The sequence below is a fragment of the Scomber japonicus genome, chromosome 19 (assembly GCF_027409825.1).
Source record: "Scomber japonicus isolate fScoJap1 chromosome 19, fScoJap1.pri, whole genome shotgun sequence".
Lineage (NCBI taxonomy): Eukaryota > Metazoa > Chordata > Actinopteri > Scombriformes > Scombridae > Scomber > Scomber japonicus.
This window is the reverse complement of record NC_070596.1, coordinates 11,801,640-11,820,952: the sequence shown is the minus strand read 5'-3', so window position 1 is coordinate 11,820,952 and position 19,313 is coordinate 11,801,640. Positions and strand designations below refer to the sequence as shown.

Here is a 19,313-nt window from a genome sequence, read left to right as displayed (position 1 = left end):
TGTAACCTGTTTATAATTAGCCATATGTTGTACTTGCTTGACTAATAGCAGTAATTAGATCAGGTGTTAGCAGTCGTATATGTCTCAAGTCGCATGTTAATTCTGGTTTCATAGATTCAAGAATGTAGAGAGTGCCGGGTATGCTAAAAGTCAGGTAACACAACAAAACTACTTTGTGCTGTGTTATAAACTGTTCACTTAATATGAATGATTTTCTGACCGCTGCATTCCCCCATGCGTCCTCAGGGAGCCCCGAGCCTCAGGTCGATGTGCTGTGTCACAGCGGTACGTCTGGCTTGCTGCTGATTAGCCCCTCGGATGAATAACTGGAAGGAAAAACAGCCTATTTTTTTAGTTTTGTATTTTTCTAGCTTTAGTAGAAGCTGTCCCTGCAGTCCACCATATCACTGTTTTCCAAGCTGACAGCAGTAAAGACTGCTGCTTATCCGCATTTCGTTTAGAGCAGAGAGAGACTGAAGTTCCACTCTGCAGTGGCAATTGGCCAAACAGGTGTGAGGTCCCTCTTGGGGTTTTTGTGTGTGTCTCTTGGGCCTTACAGTCCAGAATCTTCATGCTTTACTACAACATGTTTTTCTTCTGAGGCTTGAAATGCTTCTGAAACAGCATTTAGGTTATTCACAACTAAAAAACCCAAACTAGTGGCATTCCTGTAGGGTGACTGGCTAGTTTGTGGAAACAAGTTTCATCTAAGTGATTGATTGGTTGGAGACATTTTTTTCAGGAAACCGAGATCGCTGTAATTTATTTGTCGCTAAAGCAGAGCCCACTCTATTTTATTGGTTGCTATGACAACTGCCGGGACAACCAAGGAGCCAAAAGGAGCCTTTCACTCTGTACTTTTGATAACTGCCATATAAATGCTATAACAGCCTTGAGGAGGCTCTTTCCTATAATTACGGGGTGCTTCAGAACTGTTGATGATGCTCAGCTGCAGCTTGTATCCATCATATCACCGCCATACCCGTAATTGTGAGAGTGCATCCTCCGGCAATTATCTTTGCAGGTGGCCTGCTGGGGACGTGATACCCCAAGGGAAAAACCGTGTAATTTGAAATTCTTTGAAGGGTACAGGGAACAAACACAAGAGATCATTGAGAAATGTTGAAATTTAATGGTTCATAACTAGATGAGAGCAACTACTTCCAGAATATCAAAATGTGCCCAAGCGTATTCTGAAATGACCTCTTCTACACAATCTGTATTTGCAAATGCTCTTTAATTGCCCGGACTGAAAGCAGTCATGCACAGAAGATGGAATATAGTTTCACGCCACTGCAGTTTTATCCTCTTTATGGTCTTAAGGGGTAATTTAATGGGTTGATGGGGATGTACATTCCCACTGCTAACAGAAATCATTGAGTGATTTCTGCTTAATAAGTGCAGATACTAAGTGAAATGAAGTTGTAATGAGAATCTTCCCTCTTGTCACCGTTGTCCTTTCTGCAGGAAGTATAAGTTTACAGATAATGAGATTTGATTAGAGAAAATAGATTATAATGCATGTCCAGTACCTACACACAAAGACTCATCAAGTTGACAATATCAGATGTCTGCACACTAACAGACTTAAATAAAGAGCATTAAAATTTAAATGAGCATTTATGTTTATTAATAGTTGTATTTTCAGGATAGTAATAATGTGTGATGATGACGATGGTTACTCAGTAAACTGCTTCTCCCGTAGTAGTAGTAGTAGTATGAATATAACACTGAATATTATTACTGTTAAAATCCACACCTACAACCTGCCAGAACCTGAGCTGAACAGATGAAGGGAGTTATTGACACATCATGGGCACAAATAACTGGTAATAAATAGGTTTACCATAAAAAACTGACATGATTAAAGTCATTAAAATATCAAACAAGGCTGCAACAACTGTTATTTTTATTTTAGATACATCTATTATTAATTAATTCATGAGAGTATAAAACCTGAAAAAAAGGGGTTGAACATGTTACTGTTTCCCAAAGCCCAAGATATGACCTCACATGTCTTGTTTTGTCCCAAACAACAGTCTATAACCCAAATATATATTTAGTTTAATATTAGGGAAGACATTCTTCACATTTAAGAAGCTTCAAGTGAGAATTTTTTGAGAAGTTTCATCAATTAATCAACAAATAGTTTCAGCTCTAATGTCAGAACACATGGCAGTAACTACACTACACTACACACAATTTAGAAACCAACCATCTCTTAAAATCTGAATTTTCATAAAAGAAAGAAAAACAAATAACAGATAATTATTCTATAACGTCTTCGATATGCAGGAGTGAGTAATAATAAAAGAGATAATTGTGTGATGCAATAATCCCTTTTCAGATCAAAGCTCCAGCATTCACATGTAATAAACCAATAATTCAACTGTGGATGCACAATCTCATAGAGGTTGTGCATCCACAGCTCATAACACATACAGCAACAAATCATTAGGAGGACACTGATTATCATCACAGACAAAACCGAGTGTGTCAAAATCCAACAGATTGATAATAATGATTCTCCTCTTAAAACTAGACAGGTCACTTCCTTCTCTTCCTGCCTCTCTGTCTCTCTCTCTCTCTTCCTCCTCCTCCTCCTCCTCCTTCGCAGTTTCATTTTAATTAGAAATGGCACAGGCGCTCGGTCTCTCCCTCCTCAAAAGCACACACTCGCACTAACACACACACACACACACACACACACAGACACACAGATCTGGAGCATAAATGTTGATTGTTGCTGCCCTGGGTGAATTAAAAACAGCTCTTGCTTGTACACAGCACACACACCAGATGAAAAGTGAAGCAAATTAAATAGAGAGACTATATGAAGAGAAAGAGGTCCACTATATGTTGTTCCTAATAGACTAGCTTCAATTCATGGGATTAATAGGACTGCAAGTTAAACCCTATCCTTTAGCATCTGTGCATATAATTGCCCATGATTTTAAAACTGAGTTACCCATTAAACACAGGTGTAGTGTTGAGTGTCCACATACGCTTGTCCTCGTAGTGTAGGTAACCCTTTTTTGTTTCACAGTTTTTCCCCACACGGCTCTAATTTTGGAAAGAGCCTTTTGTTCTTATTACACCGTGCTATAGTAAAGGCAGCAGCGCTATAACATCCACTTCTGTGTGTATGTGTATGTGTGTGTGTGTGCGCGCGCACTAGTGCACTCAGATGATTGAGGACCCATCAGAGTGGGATATTATTAACACAGCTGAGTGGAGAGCGTTATCAAGCTGCCTCTATTGAAACCTACTGCTCCCTCCTCCCTCCACCCTCCACCCCCTCCTCCCACACACACACACACACACACACACACTCTCTCTCACACACACACACACACACACTCTTTCTCTCTATCTCTCTCTCTCTCTCTCTCTCTCTCTCTCTCTCTCTCTCTCTCTCTCTCTCTCTCTCTCTCTCTCTCTCTCTCTCTCTCTCTCTCTCTCTCCTGCATGCTTCCCACTGAGCTACACAATGCACACATACTCATTTTTTTTTAAACCTCTTTTTTTGTGACATTTCGTTCCTGATCAGCAAGGCACTCACAATCACACATGAGCCAGACCACTCACTCCACCAGCACTTTAGCCACCCTTCCTCCTGACCACAGATATAGACCTTCATGTACAGAAAGGCTCATTTTAGCAGGAGCTTTGTTCCTACAGCCATATGCACTTTAAATTAGTAACCTCATGTTAAGTTAGAAGAAATGTCAATCCATATTTTCATCTCTCTCTTTGTTGTGTAACCGCTGTAATTAAGCATCCCTGTAAATCCTGTATATTGTATAACTCTGTATAATTCAGAGTGTATGCACCACTGTGGCTGTCTATTTGTCTTTTTTTTAAAGTTCAATTTTCCGATCTCATTTCAGTCAAAAAAAAATCTCATTCATTTAAGGGAATACATTTCATGTCTGAACACTGTGAATGTATGTGTGTGTGTGTGTGTGTGTGTGTGTGTGTGTGTATATGTTTGTGAATATTGTGAATTTTGGATGTATAGCTCACCAGTGAGAATCATCACACCCACTCGCGTCCTATCTGGCATGAACATCAAAGACACAGACAACTGAAGAGCAACACAGAGATTCAGATTCCCAGAGAGAGAGAGAGAGAGAGAGAGAGAGACAGAGAGAGAGAGAGAGAGGAAGAGAAAATACTTTAATTGAGGCCTTGTTTAAATGTTGATTATGAAAGCGGATCCTGCTGAGAGCGCCACGCTGACTGACTGTTGTTCGGCCCTGAGTGGTAGAAAAAACATGTTTCTCCAAAAGTGAACTTTTCAGGAATTGCTAAGTGGATATATATGACTCATAAAATAGGTTTTGAAAGCATTTTTAAGACCTTTTTAAGAGGTCTGTTATTATTTTCTGGCTTTTGAAGAATATTTTATGTTCCAGTTTAATGTCAAATGCTAAAATTAGACATACTGATGCAAGCGCTCTCTTAGTTGAAATGTTATGGTTGACCTAGCTTTTAATTTACAATCCAATGAGGTTTATGTTCCAGTGCTGACGTCTCTGGATTGAAAAAAGTTGCCAACTTGCCTGGAAAGTCTCCTTCGATATTAAAACTCTCATCTGTTGGTGTCCTGCGGGGTCCCGATGATTTCGCAGATCAGAGTCGAGGCTGGCGCTCCTCTCGTCTTGGCGGAAGTTTGCTCATGAGTCATGTTTACAAATCCAGGAGAACATGCACAAGGTCGTCGAAATGACTGAATTGTGCTTGACGGGAAATTTTTCACAGTTGGCTCGTAAACGGAGCCTGATGCCCTCTCTGAGAGCGATTACACTTCTGCTTTTATGAAACAGGGAATAAACACATCCAGAGGCATCTGTTAACTGTTCAAGTGACAGATGACAAATAGGGTTAGGAAAAGTTTTAATAAAGTTTTGGCAGTGACAAATCTAACCTCTTGCTTTCATGCAAGCCCGTGGCATGTTGTTGTTTGTGCAGTCTTAGCTCACACAGGTAGTTTATGGCGTAGTAAAAACAATTAAATTAAGCTTGAGAATTACAATTGATACAAATGATTATTAATGCAAAGTTTAAAAGAAAGTATTGTAGCCATGGTTCATATTTTGTATTTATTAGATACGTAAATAATTGATCACAAAATGAGAAAACAAGTTGTGCAGGGTTCAAATAAAGATTATTTCCAAGAGGCCAAGAGGTTTGACTTCACAGCAATATGGATGTTTTATAGCTTTCAACTTTGATTTAAAAAAAAATGATTTTAAGCTGTTCATACACAACTTGTATACATGTATGTATCATAAACTGTAATCAAATGGCTAAAGTAAACACCAAAGCAACAACTGTCAGTGTGGTAGTGTGACGTGGACCTGCTGTATGTCCACACTGTGCTAAGCTCTGACCATTTATTGCTGAAATGCATGGAAACCAAATGAGTTCACAGCAAAAATCATGTTTTCATCATATTTACAATTTCAATGGTAGTCAATGGTGATTGCTATTTTGACATGAATTTCATTGTAGGTAACTGGACATACATAGCTTGATACAGCTGTTGCATCAAAGTAACACACAGTCAAATCTTTTATTTAACTCCAATTTCAGCCCAGTATCCACAGGACTTACACACACATTGAATGAGTCTGCAGCATACGATTCAGTACAGAGAGTGGTGTGTCCTTTATGCAGTAAAGCAGACAGAGAGTAAGTCATCATTAGAGATCATTATTTTACATTCTGTATTTCTCAGCAAATTAAGTGTATGTGCTAAATGCATTTCCTTCCTCCATAAACATTTGCAAAGCTGATTTAAAAAATAAAAAAAATAATTTGTTTTTGATGATTGTTAACATTGATGTCAGCTTGCTAGCAGTTTTCTTCTTCGCTGCCTTCAGTGGTGCTTTGCTGCGCTTGTTGGTGGCGGATTAGCCCAAAAACTACAACAGGATGTTAATTATCATACCCACATGTGAGGGCCCAAACATTGCTCCATAACACTATATATATATATATATATATATATTTTACAATAACCACTGTCTCCTCCCAACCTTCACCAGACTCAAGTCATTCAGTTGTCTTAATTCATTGTTTTGTGACATTGGTTTTGAGGACTTGACATTTTACCTGTAAACATGTACAGTTGATGCCTTTGAGATACAGTATGAGGTTTCTAACTTGAACCTGAAAGATGATTCCTGTAAAAATATTCAAACCCAGCATGTTCGTCTGAGATAGAAAGTGAGAAAGACACTTTGTGTTGTTTTCGAGGATTCGTACAACTGAAGTTACTTTATGAGCTGCTGAGCTTAAAACTTTCCGTTGAGCCCTCAGCTCCATGGAAAAGTCAGTGTTTGTAGCTGGGAGGCACAGCGGATAGACAGGTGATGGCCGAGATAACTGTGTGTGTGTGTGTGTGTGTGTGTGTGTCTGACGGTGTGAGTGTGCACAGAGAGCATAAGATGAGAAGACTAGCTGTAGGTTATTTATCTTCCAAGCTGTTGGCTGGACTGAGCTGTCAGCAGGTTACACCACTGTCTCTCTGTGTGTGTGTGTGTATGTATGTGTGTGTGTGTGTGTGTGTGTGTGCGTGCGTGTCAGAGGAATAGCACGCAGATTTGCTAATATGTTTATTGATCCAGCCATCTGACCCTACTCATCTTGTTAGCGTGTCTACCTGCAGCGCTGACCAGAGGACTCAGGCAGCTGAAACAATGGAACACCAGTTAAAGAATTTTTAAATGTACAAGTGACACAATTATACTCCTGTAGTCAAAATATTTTTGTACTTAACTTCTTATGAAACATAGCCAACAACCACCTTTTTTTTAATCTCAGCTTCAAAGCTAATACCATGAAGAGGAAAGCCTTTCTCATTTAATGAATCACTAGGACGTGTAGTGATGGAGGAAAGGTGCTTAATCGGTTAACTGAATCCTTCATTTAATAATCTACATCATCAGTCTTTTAGATCAAAATCTCTCCTCTATACAGACCTCACTATGTAATTTTGCTGACTTAACTCCATGAAATGAGACTTAATTGAGATATCCGTAGGGTAGGAGTCAGAAGGATGTAAGAGATTAATGAACACTCCGAGGGACAATGTCTAGTTTCAAGTTTGTGGTTTGAGGTTATATACAGTATAATTACTGGTAGGGCTGCTCGATTATGATAAAAATCATAATCACGATTTTTTTGGGTCAAAATTGAAATCACGATTATTAAAACGATTGTTTTAAACTTTAGAAACATGCTGCATTTCTTGAACATTTCTTGTCCATTCGGCTTAATTAATTTTCTCTCCCAGCAGCAGCCTTTTATCTGCCGCTTAACGCAACACACAGCAGAAAATGTGTAGGGATATTAGTGCTGAGCGGGTTACCATGACGATAGTTCACACATCACTTCCTGGTTTTTAATAATTAGTCAGTAAACTCAGCATTGTCTGACGCAGGCTAAAGCCGAGTTAAAACATTTCGCCGCGTGTTTCAGCTTCTGTCAAACTAACGGAGCTGCGGTGGCTTCCGGTGGCTTCCGGTCTAAGCTTTTCAAATTAAAACTTTTGTGCGCTCTCTCATTATTATTAAAAATCGTTTCCCCCCGATTTTATTAGTTTTGAGATCGTTTGGCCCCTAAATCGTAATCAAGATCCAATTTCGATCAATTGAGTAGCCTTAATTATTGGTGTATTGTCAGTTAATATACTATATTCGAGGAATGTGTTTCTCAACTCTACAAAATGCATTCTCGTCCAGCTGATTGATTGTAACTAATCTCCGCAAGTCAAGTTTTTTCCTCTCAAAATTGAAACACAATTTGTGAAGAGTGGTGATTTTCAAAGCCATGCTGCAGATCTCATGGCTGCACCTGTTTTCTACACCCACAGTTTGTAAAAGATGTATTTTCATATTCACTTCAAACACAGACAATTTAATTTCATCCACTGTCTTTTAACATTTGTTCATCTTTTCACTGCAAAAAAAAAAAATCATTTAATTAACATGTTTTAAGTTTCGTGATATGTTCGCGGCAATCTGTGTTTTTGGCTTGTTTAAAGATATTAAGCCTTGGAAAAAAAAATCATCTCCAATTTAAAGCTGCTCCTGGATTGAATTTGAATGCTCTCTCATTTCTGGCTGAACATTTTCTCAATTGAAGACATTTTTATTTGCAGCGTGTGTTGCTGTAATTCATCAAAATGCTGAATTTATTGAGTTGTAGGATAAATGGCAGACTGATAGATCCTATATGGTAATGTTAAGGAATTCACACACACACACACACACACACACACACACACACACACACACACACACACACACATACACACACACACACAAATACGGCAAACAAAATGGTCTAAATGTGGCCGTTCACCCTCCCAGATAGATCACGTCTCATTGCTATGGCAACTGCTGACAGTTAGCAGTCACCGTTGTCATGGGAACAGCTTGACAGGCTTGTAAAGAGAAAAGGAAGCCTGAGAGAGAAGAGTAGGGTGTAAGAGATGTTAAAGGAAAAAAAATAGTAAGACATAACAAAGCAGGAACTAACACAGAAGCAGATTGGACAGTCTGTGTTTTTTTGATAGATATTTGTGATTAATATTTCTGATGGTTTGATGTTTGAGATGCTTGTATTTGCTGTTAAATGACCAAATAAGGCAAATTTGATGAAGGTATTGATGTGACGAGGATGTTTACATTATATTGATGTTGTGGCTATAATTCAGATATATAGAGTTTATATAGAGGGCTATATTTCAATAAGAAAAAATGCTAGCAATGAAAACCAGAAAGATTGATTAGTATTTTCCATCTTAGCCTGACTCGCTGTCTGCTTCCCACCTTGCTTCCTGCCGCCTTCATTTTCCTCCCATGGTCCCCTCCTTCATCTCCTTCCCTTTCTCCGCTCCTGACTGCCTTCACCTCACAGAAAAGCTTTTAGATGATTAAAAACTACAAAGTGGGTTTTTTTAATTGCTATTGTTCATTCTCAGTCTGCCGGTGTAAGGGCCGATTGGGTGTATTTGAAATACAGTCTTGCTAGGTTTTTCACTTTAGGGCAACATATTTCATCAAGCCTTCAAGGACTTTATAGAGCAAAAGATTTAACAGTAGAAGGACACAAGGACACACACAAAAAACTGGATTTTACTTTTCAACAGTTATTCACAAAAATGATTTTTTTTAAAAAGCTATTTAAAAGGAAATGCAGCCCAACAAATCCAAATAATGTAGTATTCAATACCATGAGCATACAAGAAAAAGCTTTAAAGAAAACTTTATAAACAGGAAAGACAAACTTGTTACTTTCACTCTCTTCTGTCCATACACATACATAAACATATATTATTAATATTCATCATATGTCAAATGATGCTATTTCTGAGTTAAATGACATCTTGAAATGTAGTGATTATGCCACAAGCTTGGAAATAAAGGCAGTGAAAAACTGAGAAAAAACCGCCCAGGGCTGAAAGTGTTGTTGGACTGAATGCTCTGCTCTCTTTGTATGTTAAAAATACATATTATACTGGTGGAAGTGTGAATATTATCCGGAATTGTCATTTCAGGCAATTGTGGAAACGGTCCTGATACGACCTCAACCCGGCTCAGAGAGAAATATTGTGCTTATGTAAAAGCAGCCACATTTAAAGAGCCTAGTTTTTATGTGCTGCTGCTGTGCTGTTGGCTCTCTTGAAAAAGCATTTATTCATTTTTTTTTCCATTTCTGCCATTTTGAAGGGTCAGTGTGTGGCTTTCACAGTAGAAAAAACATAATGATAAAGAACACTTCATCTTTGCTTCATAAAATTCAGAGCCCAAGAAAATCTACTGCTGCTACTGCAGGGAGGGAAAAAACCAGCTGTAATGGGCAGCTTTTGAATGTGGGATGGGTCAGATAGATGCTAAATAGGTGACGCCTCTGATTATTTGCACTATTGGCTTCTAGCTACTGAGGGGGTCAGAGGGTTCATGATGAAAGTTTCAGCTGGAGCTTGTTTTTTTAATAATGTTATTTTAAATAATCTTCACTGTGCAGAATCTAATACAAGACCTGCAGAGGCAATGACAGTGTTTATGTCTCTCTGTCATTCACGCACACGAGCACGCACACACACAAATATGCATGTACCCATTCCTCTCACAGGGTTGACAGATTGAAGAGGTGGAGCTTAAACTACCCTGCCTGACCCTGGCAACGACATTATGGTGATGCAACAGTACCATGCACGTGTGTGTGTGTGTGTGTGTGTGTGTTTGTGTGTGTGTGAGGCCTAGAGGCGTAGCTGATGACTCACTGGTAGCTTTAAGATGTACTGAGGACCAGATTAACGCTTTGCACACTTGTGTTTTTTCAACACGCGGTTTGCAACAACAGCAAGTGCACAGGCTCATGCAGGACACATACACGCACAGAAAGACGCTACATTTAAAATGAGGATGATGACTAACTGTGTACCATGCCCTACTCCTTCCAAAAGCTGCTGTCACATCCTGTAAATACAAGTCTGCCATCTGTCCTGCCGGCTCTGCCACGCCACTGCTGCTGCTGCTGTTGCTGCTGCTGCTGCTTCTCAGCCTTACAGCTGAGTGAGCAGCAGAGATCACCAAAGATTATCTGTTGTTCAAGATCTCTACAAAACTGAAGTCAAAGCTGGGCACAAGCTGGGCTGAAAGCTGCTAAATGGTGCTAAATTTCCTCCATTGCTTGACCCTGTTGTTCCAACCACTGTAGTCCTGTATGACTTCAACTTATTCTGTCTTTGATAAGTGAGTTACAGTAGCATTATGTCCATGTAGCCTTTTGATACCATACTGCATAACAAAATGAGCAGCCATTTGTTTCATTTGTTTCCTGAAAAACTCCCATGTCATCTTATTTTTACCTTTTTTATAATTTATGGATAGACGTTAGATAAGCTTCACTATAAAAAAATCAGAGTTTTGTAACCAATTTTTTTATTTTTTTTATTCTTTTTTAAATCTTGCCTTGGTTTTGCATCATGGCTTATGAAATAATGTAGTAGTCTGGCTTTTTAATGAGGACATTTTCTCTGTCAGTGACCCGTGAATGACCTCTTTAGGAGTCTTCGTAGCAGCAAAACAAGAACAAAAACCAGCATCACTGTTTTTCTAAAACCGCAGTCTTTGTCTCTGTTTGCTGCACTGTAGCAATTCTGAATGCTGCCATCATCGTGTGATTTCTGTGCTGTTTTTGTTGTCATTTTCCTTTTTTTTCTTTTGTTTTTGTCGTTTGTTGTTTTATTTTTTTATGTTTTTTTTTTTGGCGAACATTGTTAGCAGTTGACATCCCAAAAAATGCTGGTAAGTTGTTTGCTTACAGCTGGCTTGCTCAGCTCAGATTGCTGCACTGTTTTTGGGGGTTTGAGCCTGTTTGTTGGATGGAGATCATGCTGCTGTTATGTGGTTAGATGTGCCGCCACTGTGCCGCTGTCACACCAACCACCATCCCGAGTCCTGCTGACACAAGTCACCACTCCTGGTTGCCTTCTTTAAGCATCTTCCCTTCACCCACTACTTTATCGCACCCCCCTCTCCTCCCCCCGACTGCCCCACCACTCACACCTGAGACATACCCTGCTTGCTGGCTTCCCTCATGACTACTTCTTTCAGAGCATTATGCGGTTGTCAGCAGAATCACTTGTGCTGCTGCTATGCGACTGTATGCATGATGAGGAGCAATGTTTTCACTTTCTGAAAGGTTCATCTCTATAAGGACTCTTCAATTTGCATTTGTATTTAAACAAAATCATCAGACTTTTTTTTTATTTATTTTTTTTATCCAAACTTTTATGTTTACTGTTTCAAACAAATGCTGATGTTTGTGAGGGGAAACGCAAAGTATAAGTAGACATGCCAAAGTGAAAATATATCACACTTTTCTTTTAATGGGTTGGTTCACCCAAATTACAAGAGGGTGTACAGTTTTTTGTTTTTTTTTACCATTAGTGCTATCTAGCCATGGAGATCATTTTGATTTTAAGTGGTCTGGTTTCCATCTCTGAGATCTCTGCCACCACAAGATTGGATTTTCTTTGTTGTACTCCAAGCATTGAAAAATGACATCTTAAAAATTTAACAGCTGGGTCACCCCAATGGCAGAAGGGTTGGCACACATTCTGGGCTGAGGACGAATTGTTACATGACATTGCCCCCATCTCTCTTACCTCGTTTCCTCATTAAATGCCCCCTCCTAAAAAAAGGAATCAGCACCAACACCTCTTTCCAGAAACAATGTCACGGATACTCTGGATAATAAGTTTTCTACTCATAGTTGAACAATTATAAGTGGCTCGATATCACTGGAAGAAATTGAGGATTCTTTTTTATTTTTTAGAATTTGGATGAATTGACCCAGATATTGCATAAGTGTTATTTTTTCCTGGTTTTAAAGGCGGCATTACAGTAAAGTGATGTAATATTATCTGAATTTACCAGACTGTTACAGCTGTTCTATATTTACCTTTACCCACTTACTCATTATATCCCTGCAATATTGTTACAATATGGATATTGAGGTATTGTGGTCAAAAATATTGTGATATTTGGTTTTGTATATGTCGCCCAGCCCTATCTTAAGCAATTTTTTTTGTCAAAGTGTAATTTCAAAGGGTTTGAGTCACAGAAATGTTATTTTGAAGGTGAATAATTGCATATCAACAGACTCCTGTTCATACTTGACCCAGACACTCGAATAGCATGTGTGATAGGAACTCTGTCACCGGTGTATGCAACACATTTCAAGTTAGCTCAGTTTGTACTTTGTAAGGTTCATTTATATCTGCCTGCTGCATGCTGCATATTTAATCCCAGTTCTATTCACCGTTTAATCTCTAGTACATCCAGTGTTGTAAAAATCCATTTTATATCATGACTTTGAGGCAGGTTTTTCAATACCTGTTCCTGTAACAAGTTCAATTTGACTGAATAATAGGAGCATTCTCACTGCCATAACATTTCTCCAGCAGTCTTGGTATTACTCCAGCTTTGAAAGAGAATGTACTTTTGCTCAGAGCATATAGAGGAAACACTGCATGTGAAGCTGAAGCCATCTCATCTCATCTTAAAGCATTCAGAACTGCAGCTTTTCATCAGTTTCTTGGAGGAAATTTAGTCAGGCTTTGTCACTGTGTAGAATGAGTCAGTGGAAGGGAAAGCACATTCCTCCCTGCAAAGTCTGAAAGCATTCACAGATCTGGCTGCTCAGCGAAGACACTCCTGAATGTGTACTTTGTATACTAGACTGATGATAATGAAATCATGATGATAAACTGTCACGCTAGAGCAAAGACATGGGCTAACATTTACATTATATTTTTGTCTTTTTTTTTCTGTCTTCACTTTCACCCTGCTTCTTATTTTTCCTCCTCTCCTCTTACTCTTACTGTCCCTTTTTTTTCGTCTCCATCTGTGTCTCTTCGTGTCTCTGCAGTCCACTCCGCTCCACCTGGCAGCGGGATACAACAGGGTGAGGATAGTTCAGCTGTTACTACAACACGGCGCAGATGTTCATGCCAAGGACAAGGGGTACGTACAAGTAACTAAATAAAATAAAAAACAAGAAGAACAAATGTAGAAATGTTTTAGGAGAATTACAATATCTGATGTTTTGGTGGTGCTGCACCGCCACCAACCTTACAAGAGCTTTGGAGAGGAGTGTTTTCAAGTAGACTGCCCATCATGGAGACAGCAATAAGAGTCCTTTCTACACCTGATTGGTTCTCAGTGGCTCTTTTCTGATTTTGAAGTTATTTAGAGACACATGACAAATTAAAGGAAAAATCCACATAAAATGTCTTGGTAAGGTTTTGGGGCATTTGCATTGATTCTGTACCCTCTGAACTCTCTACTGGAGGGATGAACACCTTTCTTCCAAAAGATACTCCCTCATTTGGTGTTTTGATGTTGGTGGTGGAGAGCGCTGTCTAATGCTTCAGTCCAAAATCTCCCTGATGTGTTAAATGATGTCTTTCCCATAGCTATAAATGCAGATGTCACTTCAGTCACAGTTCTTATTCTAACAGCAGCCAGCTGAGCAGTCTTTGTGACTGAAGCTCCTGCCATGCGTGCCTGAACAATGAACCCTCTTTCAAAGTCACTTAGATCTTTTCCTCTTTCCGTCTTGCTGAATCAGAATCAACTGGGTTCGCTCAGCATTTTTCATACACGCCACAGAGCATCATTAGATGTTAATGACTTAATTATATGATGCAGTGCACCTGAGTTGAAGCATCTGCATGTGTTTATGTTTCTCCACTCATTCATTCAGGCTTTTCCTTTAATTTGTCTGTATCAAAAATGCTTTCTCAATAAATGTGAGGCATGTGTAGCTTTTATATTATGGACCAATCACTCTTAAGTTCATAAGATTTTGGCTGGTAAATATTCACCTAAATGTGCCAAACTGTAAAAAGGTCACATTAAATTGAGTTTCATTTTGCATTGGAGACATAAAGAGTTTTAAATTCTGTCTTTGAATTCTTGAACTTTATATGAATTGCTAATTAAGATGTTGTTGTGTGATTAATCCTTCCAGTGGTCTGGTGCCTCTACATAATGCCTGCTCCTATGGACACTATGAAGTCACTGAGCTGCTGCTGAAGGTACACATACACACACACACACACACACACACACACACACAAAGACACACACACACGTACAGATCCCGAGCTGACTGCAGATATTTTGGAGATGGGGACCTCACTAAAGCTTTACAATACCATCTGTGAGGCGAGGTAACATGAGCCTTAAGCCTGTCCTTCCAAAAGCAAAACACATTCTCTGGTCCAGCTCAGTAGTTACTGAGGCAGGGACACTGCCTCTCAGTTAACATGATTACATTTTTGCTATCTTGAATACTAATAACTCAAATGGAAATTGGATCACAACAGACCTAAATTTAACTGCTTTGTTGTTTTTATTCAATTAAAAACCAGACTGATATGTAACAGCCGCACACCCATCACTGTTTGTAGTGATCTGCTACCCGAATTCCCTTTAAAATGAAAAGAAACTCTCTTTCTCTTTCTCCCCTGTTTATCCTGATCCGCCCCTGTGTTGTTTCCTTCCAGCACGGAGCCTGTGTGAACGCCATGGATCTGTGGCAGTTCACCCCACTCCACGAAGCGGCGTCTAAAAACCGAGTGGAGGTTTGCTCTCTGCTGCTGAGCCACGGGGCCGACCCAACCCTGCTCAACTGCCACAGCAAGAGCTCTGTGGACATGGCGCCCACTCCGGAGCTGAAGGAGAGACTCACATGTGAGTGCGGCGCTTCATTTACATAAACTGCAGCTGCATTGTGTCTCCAGAATGAGTCATGGTGCTGAATTAATGAATAGGTTGTTTTTTTTTAGGAAGGGTGTATTTATACCAATCATGTTTGGAGCAGTTGATCCAAACTTAGTGGAGACACTTGAAAATGTGAGTCTCAGTCCCTCTGACAACAGAACGGTTGTTTTGTAGAGCAGAAAACAAGGGATTATGGGTATGAAGAGACACAGATGCGAACATCTGATAGCCGGCAATTGGACATGCTTGGAAAGCTGAGCAGAACAAATGAAGTCTTGACTGATGCTCTTATTTAACTTTTTTTTTTTCATGTGTGCTAACGTGAATGAAACATCACAGGCAAAGAGTGAAGGCATATCTGTCATCTAAAATAAGGGTTTAAAAGTGGAAGAGAAGAGTTTGGGTTCTTTATCTTCCAAAATATCTAACCTTCAAAAAAAAAAAAAAAAAAACCATCAAAAAAGTGTGAAATTAGTTGTTTGATCAGAAGACATTTGACGGTAATTCGTGGCAACTGAGCAGGTGATACTGATACTTTGAAAGCCCGTTTCTAAAGTACAGATGTCTGGAGATATTTTCTGCTTATTTTCACTTGTCAGAAATTATTATTTTTTTTCTATTGCAGCAAATCTTACACAAGCCTTCAGAAACTCAGCTAGCTAGTTCGTAGGTTAAACTCAGCTTGCAAAACACTTCTCCAAAGTAAAAAAATGATAAACAGACTGGAGGAAACCTGATAATTGAGCAACATTAATGAGCTAACAAACATGAGGATACAGTACACACAACCTTTTACTGCAACACTCCCTGTAGGGTACTCTCTCTAATTAAAAAGGGTACCTGATGCTGTGAATATCTAAATGTCCAGTCCTCCAATATATAACAAGATGCAGTGGATTCTAGATGAATGTATTCAGACATGTACTCTCACATGAAAGTAGAGTTCCTCAGCAAATCCAAAATCTATCAAAAGTTAGTCACCTTTATAGTTTCTGCCTTTTGAAATCAATTCATACAGTAGATCATTCATAGAGCTGCCCCCCAGCTTTACTTCAAGATGCAGGGATCACGGCATTCAGCTGAACAACTGTGCTTCACGCTTTATTTTGATCTCAAGGTGACTCAGGTTTTTGTTGTGAACATCAGTTTAGTCATACCTTAGCAAATATTGTAAAATCCAACTACCGCACTTGTTGCTTCATCATAATGAATCAGATCAAAGCAAAACTCAAATGCTACATGAATCATAAGCCATTGTGAGTTAATACACATCTGCAGGACAATAACACTTCTGGTGGTTGTTTTTTTTGTTTTTTTGTTTTTTGGGTGAAGGTGTCTCCTAGTCTCAGTGGGACATTTGCTACAGTAACAACTAAACTAAATGTGAAGATTTTTTTAGACTTAATTGCCGTTTATTTGTGAATACACTGTATACTTCAACTTCTAGTTTAGAGATTGGCCTCTAGCTGGTGTGACACCAAGTTCCTACCTAATTGGACAAGAACCTTTAGGGTGTATTTCTATGTGTTTACTTCAGATTATTTTCTGTGTCACAGCCTGTTTCTTTTCCTTGAGGAGTTCTTTGACTAGAAGAGATTGTGAAAAATACCTTACATGCTTTTATTGAACCTTTGATACCCTGATACTAAGCCTCCTATTGCAGGAGATACAGATACTTGTAGAAATCCAGGAAATAAAAGTATGATCATATCAGTTTGTTTGTTGGCTGTGCAGTGGCTGATTGTCAGATCTCAGATGCCAGAGCGTCATTTAAGGCAGTAATGGGGAGAATTTTTCATTAAAGTTTGAATTGCAAAAGCATTACTATAATAACCGCTGACAGCAAGACGGAAAGTTCACGGTTATGGATTTGTTAGCTCAAGCATGTTAGCTCAAGGTGCTAAAAGTTGACTTTCATACTGTTTTGACACAAAAGTAGCTGCATGTAAGGTTAGTCTAACATCTTGTAGAGATACGTGGTAGTAATGTAGAATATAGGCAGTTTATAAAATATGCAAAACTACCTTTAAGTTTCTCATTATCCTTGTGAGCTGTTCTGGGATATTTAAGATTTTAATTTAATTATTTACTAATGTATTTAATTGAGGCACCAAGACAAACCTGAAAGTCTAAGTGCATTTATGTGTAAATTATGTGTATTTTTATCTGACTTTATAATATTGTTGGGTTTATTTTTTCAACTATTTGACATCTTAAAAAGTAAAACCTTATGAATTGAGTCCACACAACACTTTTAAAAACTGTAATGAGGGCTCAGAAGTAGATATATCTTCATTTAAAGGTGTCACAAGCTCAAAAGTTTTGGGAGCCATCGTCGTGGACTAACAAGGATGAAAAATGACTTCATAAACAGTAAAACTGCCGTCGCCACCTCTGTTTCCCCATTCATCAGCTGTTATTACGGTTTCCATTCTCTCTCTCTTTGACCACGTTCCCTTGAAGATGATGTGATTGCTGCGTGTTGCTGTTTCCATTAGTTTAAATGTCTGATTAGAAATGCATGAAAGCTTCGGCTCAGTCGGTAGAGAGACTTGAACAGATTCCTTTTTTATTCAGCTCGAAATGTTTCAGAAGCAAAATAGTTTGTTGTTTGTAATTTTCAGTCCCCGGGGGATAATCACTTGTTTCCGCTTCAACTCCAGCACACAGACTGTTACAACAACAGACTGCTTGATATGTTATTAGCTCTCTGATATAAACTTTGAAGTTATCTCTCTGAAGGATCGGTATGCTGCAGGGTCATTGCAACTAAAAGAGTATATTGTTATGCTCGGATTTGGAAGATCGTTACTCCAGTTTTTCCATTTAGATACTTTTGCAGCCTTCTGGTTTGGAGGAGGAAATGTCAGATTAATTTGAAATTGTAATGTGGTCAAACTAAAACTATTGTTGTTTCCGCCTCTGATATGTGTGTGTGTGTGTCTCCAGATGAGTTTAAGGGCCACTCCTTGCTTCAGGCTGCTCGAGAAGCTGACATGGCCAAGGCTAAGAAGACCCTCGCATTGGAGATCATCAACTTCAAACACCCTCACACACACGAGACTGCACTGGTAAGACACACACACAAATTGTACTGCACACACTGTTTTTTTTTTTTTTTTCTACAATGATGCATAGATACTAAGACAATGATATGTGTGTGTTAGCATTGTGCAGTAGCATCGCCGCACCCCAAGAGGAAACAGGTGACGGAGCTGCTGCTGAGGAAAGGTGCCAACGTCAATGAGAAGAATAAAGAGTGAGTTCTGTTTCCATCTGCACATAACCACCAAGATAGAGAATTATTCATATTCTTTCAACTGTACACAGTCCAATGAAAGAATTCAACATACCAAGGTTATTAAAGGCTGACCCAAGTGTATTAAATACAGACCCTTGCCTCCTTCTTTTCCCTCGTCTCTCTGTAGTTTCATGACTCCTCTCCATGTGGCAGCAGAGCGGGCTCATAATGACATAATGGAAGTGCTACAGAAACACGGGGCCAAGGTAAACCACAATATTTTTCACATGCAGTTAGCCATTCATCATTTTATACATCATCCACATCTGCCCCATCCTTGTATCCATACCATTATTTATCTCTTTTGCTTTACTTCCACCTTAATCTTTTGTAAATGATGTGAATATGTTTTTTTTATATTCTATCCCATCTATAAGCCTCTCTGTTTGTTCATCCATCTGCTTATCTTCACGTGCATAAATGAATATTATAAATATATTTTGGTGTTTGGTGGTCATTTGTTATTCCAACAAATGTGAAGTGATGACATTTTCAATGTCACTTCAGCCTCCACTTCGGTCTGACATTCAAAAAAAATCACTGCAGAGTTTTACACATTAACAGAAGGTTAGACCAAAATGGAATGCAGTGAAAAAAAAGATGATTTTTTTTCAGTAGAAGTGGTGACTCATTGCACTTTCTTGACTGAAAAAATGCGTCTTCTTGCTTTTCTGTGCGTTTGCTATTGATATTGACAC

The 19,313-nt window shown here is 38.9% G+C and overlaps 1 protein-coding gene across 3 annotated transcripts in view; it reads left to right on the top strand.

Moving 5' to 3' along the window:
- Window positions 1-19,313, top strand: part of tnksa (tankyrase, TRF1-interacting ankyrin-related ADP-ribose polymerase a) — an 81,519-nt gene that overhangs the window by 37,016 nt on the left and 25,190 nt on the right. For all 3 annotated transcript variants that reach the window (XM_053339919.1, XM_053339920.1, XM_053339918.1), the window contains exons 7-12: window positions 13,456-13,550; window positions 14,560-14,626; window positions 15,098-15,284; window positions 18,264-18,385; window positions 18,482-18,573; window positions 18,743-18,821. In XM_053339919.1, coding sequence (XP_053195894.1) covers window positions 13,456-13,550; window positions 14,560-14,626; window positions 15,098-15,284; window positions 18,264-18,385; window positions 18,482-18,573; window positions 18,743-18,821 — 642 coding nt within the window. The remainder of the gene's footprint in view (window positions 1-13,455; window positions 13,551-14,559; window positions 14,627-15,097; window positions 15,285-18,263; window positions 18,386-18,481; window positions 18,574-18,742; window positions 18,822-19,313) is intronic.